At 38.4% G+C, this 6,030-nt stretch overlaps 1 protein-coding gene across 1 annotated transcript in view; it reads left to right on the top strand.

The window, feature by feature from the left end:
• CLEC4A (C-type lectin domain family 4 member A) overlaps positions 1-6,030 on the top strand; it is a 37,463-nt gene that overhangs the window by 15,604 nt on the left and 15,829 nt on the right. Inside the window, exons 3-4 of the mRNA XM_023749826.1 lie at positions 257-373; positions 1,796-1,897. Coding sequence (XP_023605594.1) covers positions 257-373; positions 1,796-1,897 — 219 coding nt within the window. The remainder of the gene's footprint in view (positions 1-256; positions 374-1,795; positions 1,898-6,030) is intronic.

Raw genomic sequence — 6,030 nt, 5'->3', positions numbered from 1 at the left:
TTTTTTTTTTTTTTTATTGATGTCACAGAGGAAGGGAGAGGGAAAGAGAGATAGAAACATCAATGATGAGAGAGAATCATTGATTGGCTGCCTCCTGCATGCCCCCCACTGGGGATCGAGCCCGCAACCTGGGCATATGCCCTGACAAGGAATCGAACCGGCGGCCTCCTGGTTCCTGGGTCAACGCTCAACTGCTGAGCCACACCCGGCCGGGAAAAATTTACTATTGATAAAACTAATTTAATTTCTTCTTTAGCTCCCAAAGAGAAGACCAGCCTTCACAAAAGTAACCCTGGTTTTCCCAAGGCACTCTTACCCTCATTGCTGATACTTCTGCTATTATTGGCAATCTCATTTTTTATCGCTTTTATCAGTAAGTATCCCAATGAAACTATAATGAATGTCTGCCTTACACAAACAGAGGGTATCCATTAGATTTTTATATTTAACAAGGGGTTTATTCAGAAATCTGGTAAAATGTGTTCTCTGAGGGATGGTATAATTAGTGGGAATCTATTACAAATGCTGCTTTTAAATTTGAATTGAGTCACTTTTCTATAAAAATAATGGAATTCACTCTATAGACTCTATAGAAATTTAAGAGTATATGTGTGCCTGTGTGTTTGTGTTATAGAGTGAAATAGGGTACCATCTTCACACTAGACAGTTGTATGAGGACAAATTTATATTTCCTTAGTGTTTCTAAGGCCAGGACTTTTTGAGTGCACACATACATATTTTGAGATGAGCAGGTGAACAAGGATATGGGAAGAAATATTCAGGAAGAGTTTCCCATTGAATTTTTACCTTAATTATTTCTGTCCTACCCAAGACATGAGATCTAAAAGGCAACTTGGCAAACAGATAGATTTCTGCATATCTTAGGCTTTAAGAATTTATCAAATTGATAAGAGGAATAAAAACCAGTATATATCTGGGTAGATATTTTATTCATTCATCTGGTCATTCAATAAGCAATGATGGTCATCTGCTTTATGTCAGACAGTGTGCCAAAGTCCAAGCCATAGTCATTGAAGTTCAGAAAGTGATAGTAACTGGTCACATGAACCAGTGGTTACAACATTGTATGGTAGTGTTGTACAGATAAAAGCAATGGAGGCTGAGATAGACTTCCTGAAGGAGGTGGCATAGAAATGTGAGAGAACATGGGGAAATGTGAGGAAACCTAAGAATAAATGATTGGAACATATGGCGCTAAGTGAACTGTGAGAAATGAAGTTGTAGGTTGAAGAAGTGGGGCTCAGATCATGAGGAGTGTTGTGTACAATCCTAAAGAGGGTGAATTTTCCCCCTGAAGATGATTGTATCAATTATCTTTGGCTGTTTAATAAACCAATCTAAAACTTAGTGGATGAAAACAACAGCTACTTATTTAGCTCATGATTTTGTGATTTGGCAGTCTGGACTGGGCTCATTGGTCCTGGCTGAAAGTGGGGAGAGAACTAGGGTCAAGTATTGCAGGAGGTCAAAGAGAAAGAAAACTAAGAAGGAACCCTGGGATATTACTGATAACCATTGCAAGGGTGGCAGCCATCTTGTAGCAGCCATCTTGTGATGACGTGAGGGTGTTGCACGAAGGCATGAGGCCCACCTAAGTTTTTATTAGTATAGATTGAATATGGGTGATAGGAAATCTTTCCCATAATCAGGATCTTTCTACTCAAGTAACTGGGCATTGGTAGATGTTGTTTCTATAAAGCATTCAAGAAAGTAATAATAATAAGCAAATTCATAACACTGTCAGGAAAATGAATGATTTTATTCTCTGTTTCAGTTTTTTTTCAAAAGTATTCTCAGCTTCTTAAAGAAAAAAAGGCTATAAAAGAAGTTACTCACACAGCATTGGAATGTATGAAAGAAAATTTGACCATGGAAGGTAAAAATTAATGTGTCTATAATTTAGTTGTTGACTATACTGTGTAAATATCCCCAATCAATATTTCTGAAAAGACTTACAAGTATATCGCACCAAGAGGCTGAGTCTCATGATCATTTCAAGCTTTAGGTATATAAATATATAGGATATGAAATTCATATATGAATATCTTTAATATAGTTGTATAAGAAAATAGTCTTTTAAAAAATGTTTTTATTGATTTCAGAGAGGAAGGGAGAGGGAGATAAAAACATCAATGATGATAGAGAATTATACATTGGCTGCCTCCTGCATGCCCTCTACTGGGGATCAAGCCTGCAACACCAGGCTGGTGTTGTGCCCTGACTGGGAATTGAACCATGACCTCTAGTTCATGGGTCTACACTCAACCACTGAGCTACACTGACCAAACAAGAAAATAGTCTTAAATGTTTTTTTTTTTTAATTTTCAAGTACAGTTTACATTCAATATTATTCTCTATTAGTTTCAGGTGTACAACATAGTGGTGAGACAATCGTGTACTTTACAGAGTGTCCCCCCCACCTCCCGATATTTCAAGTACCTACCTGGCCCCATATTTCTACCAACAACCCCTTCAAGGCAATGTACACTTTTTCTAGCACGCACCTCAAAAGTCTTCTAGTGTCTACCCACCACCTAGTTTTAAAGCAAGATGTAGCTAAGGTATTAGAAGAACCTACGAGAGGTTATTTTGCGGGGGATGGGGCGGTCTGGAAATACTAGAAAATTTTTCTACATAAATTAATAATAATTACTTTACTTTTGGATAGTGGGAAAAACCTGTATTACAAACTGGGTGGTTTAAACAACAGACATTTACCTGTATTACAAACTGGGTGGTTTAAACAACAGACATTTATTTTTTTGCAGTTCTAGAGCCTCTCTCTCTGGTTTACAGATGGCCACCTTCTCTGTGCATGTAGAGATAGAACTTCAGAGAGAGAGAGAGAGAGAGAGAGAGAGAGAGAGAGAGAAAGAGAGAGAGAGAGAGAGAGAGAGAGAGAGAGAGAGAGAGAAACTGATTATATATATATATATCTGGTGTCTCCTCTTCTTATAAAAACACTAGTTCTATTGGATTAGGATTTCACCATTTGACCTTATTTAATCTTAATTATCTTCTTAAAGTCCCGACTACATTGGAGATTAGGGCTTCAACATATGAATTTTTGGGGAACACAATTTAGTCCATAACATTCTACCCCAAATTCATATCCCTCTTGCATAAGAAATATATTCACTCTGTCCCAACAGGCCCCAACGTTTTAACCCATCCAGTATCAATTCAAAGTCCAAAGTCTCATTTGAGTGTTATCTAAATCAGGTATAGGTGAGACTCAAAGTATGATTCATCCCGAGACAAGATTCCTCTCCAATTGTGAACCTATAAAACCAGATGAGTTATGTGCTTCCAAAATTCAGTGGGACAGCCATAGCATAGACATTCCCTTTCCAAAATGGAGAAATCAGAAAGAAGAGAGGATAAATGTGTTTCAAGCAAGTTCAAAACCAAGTAAGAAAAAGGGCCATTGTATCTTTTTAAAATTTTATTTTTCATTACAGTTTACATTAAACATTATTTTGTATTAGCTTTATGTGTATAGTATAGTGGTTAGACAATCATATACTTTACAAAGTGTTCCCCCTGGTATTTCAAGTACCCAGCTGGCACCATACATAGTTATTACAAAATTGTTGACTATATTTCCTTTGCTGTACTTTACATCCACGGGACTATGTTATAACTTCCCATTTGTATTTCTTAATCCCTTTACCTATTTCACTGCTCCCCTCCCCAGTGTTTTGTTTAGAGTCCACACATATAAGTGATATCATATATGCACCACTATGTTCATTACAGCATTGTTTACAATAGCCAAGGTGTAAAAGCAATCCATATGCCCATCAATAGACAAGTGGATAAAAAAGTTGGGGTTCATGTATAGAATAGAATTGTATACTTGGCCCTAAAAAATAATGAAATCTTACCATTTTCGACAGCACGGATGGACCTAGAGATTGTTATGCTAAGTGAAATAAGCCAGACAGAGAAAGACAAATATTGTATCTTAAGGTTGGAGAATAATCTCCTTTGGCTTGATGCTTGGGCCAACTTGAATGACAGTGTCACCCGCATGGTCCTACATGGTGGCTCTGTCCTGTGGATTGTGGGGATGCCTTGCCCCTGAGGCACTGGGCAGTTGTATTCTGGCCCACTGAAGCCAAGAAGATTGGCCCACTGAAGCCGAGAAGATTGCCCCACTTTCCGAAACCAAGGAGGAAATTGCCTTGCTCCCTTGGCCTGTGGGTTGGAGTAGCAATCCTGATGATCTCCAAGTCATCCTTGGGTCATTCTTCCCTTTTCTTGAAATATAACACATGTTAATTAAAGTCAGTAGCTCTATTGTCTCGTGCTGTAGAACAACAGAAGTCCAATAGCTTTATTCATTCTGTCCCATTTTCTCAGTTCCCATTAGTCCCAGCTGGCAATATATATATTTTTTCTGGTTTCAGTGCATTCTTTCTTTTTATAAAAACAACAACACCTTTATTGTTTAAAGTATTACATTTGTCTTCTTTTTCCTCCATTGACCTTTCCTCCACTGTTCCCACCTCCCAGCACATGCCCTCATCCCCGTACTGTCTGTGTCCATGGGTTATGCTTATATACATGCATATAAATCCTTTGGTTGATCTTTTAACACCCCCCTCCCACCTTCCCTCTGAGGTTGGTCGGCCTGTTTGATTCTTCTATGTCTCTGGATCTATTTTTGTTCATCAGTTTATGTAGTTCATTATATTCCACAAATGAGTGAGATCATATGATATTTATCTATCTCCAACTGGCTTATTTCGCTTAGCATAATGCTCTCCAGTTCCATCCATGCTGTTGCAAGTGGTAAGAGTTCTTTCTTTTTTACAGCAGCATAGAATTCCATTGTGTAGATGTACCACAGGTTTATAATCCACTCATCTGCTGATGGGCACTTAGGCTGTTTCCAAATCTTAGCTATTGTAAATTGTGCTGCTATGAACATAGGGGTGCATATATCCTTTCTGGTTGGTATTTCTGATTTCTTGGGATATATTCCTAGAAGTGGGATCACTGGGTCAAATGGAAGTTCCACTTTTAAATTTTTGAGGAAACTCCATACTGGTTTCCACATTGGCTATACCAGTCTGCATTCCTACCAGCAATGCACGAGGGTTCCTTTTTCTCCACATCCTCACCAACTGGCAATATTTTTGCTGGTATAATCTTATTTCAATTCCTTACTTCAGCTGAAATGGCTGATTAAATCCATTGGGAATTTTTTTTTACATTTTGTTCTTTCTTTATTAAGGTATTACATCTGTGTCCTCATCCCCCCATTACCCCCTTCTTCCCACTCATGCCCTCAACCCCTGGTGTCTGTGTCCATTGATTATGCTTATATGCATGCATACAAGTCCTTTGGTTGATCTATCAGGGAATTTCTTTATGAAGTAAATGTCTAGCTACATCCTTGATGTTCTCTCCAGAACATGCTTTCTCATCTTTTACGATATAGACAGGGTAAGAATTTTCCAGATCTTCAAGTTCTGGTTCTTTTTTGTATAACCCTTTTTTCAATTTATCTCTTTCATCTTGCATTTTACTATAAGCAGTAAGGATAAACCAGGTTGTATCTTTAATGCTTTGTTTAGAAATCTGCTCTGCTAAATATCCAAGCTTTTCACTCACAAATTTTACTTCCCCAAAATATTAGAACACAATTCAGCAAATTCTTTGCCATTCTTTTTTAAAAATATTTTTTTATTGATTTTAGAGAGGAAGGGAGAGGGAGAGAGATATAGAAACATCAATGATGAGAGAGAATCATTGATCTGCTGCCTCCTGCACGCCCCACACTAGGGATTGAGCTCACCACATGGGCAGGTGCCCTGATCAAGAATCTGTGACCTCCTGATTCATAGGTCAACGCTCAACCACTGAGCCACACGGCTGGGTTCTTTCCCATTCTTGAACAAGAATAGCCTTTCTACCCTGGACAGGTGGCTTAGCGTCCTCCCATACACCAAAAGGTTGTGGGTTCGATTCTCAGTCAGGGCACATACCTAGTTCGTGGCT

Source organism: Myotis lucifugus, unplaced genomic scaffold, assembly GCF_000147115.1.
Source record: "Myotis lucifugus unplaced genomic scaffold, Myoluc2.0 scaffold_10, whole genome shotgun sequence".
Lineage (NCBI taxonomy): Eukaryota > Metazoa > Chordata > Mammalia > Chiroptera > Vespertilionidae > Myotis > Myotis lucifugus.
Note: the sequence above shows the minus strand (reverse complement) of the source record. Positions and strands in the feature narration are given on the sequence as shown.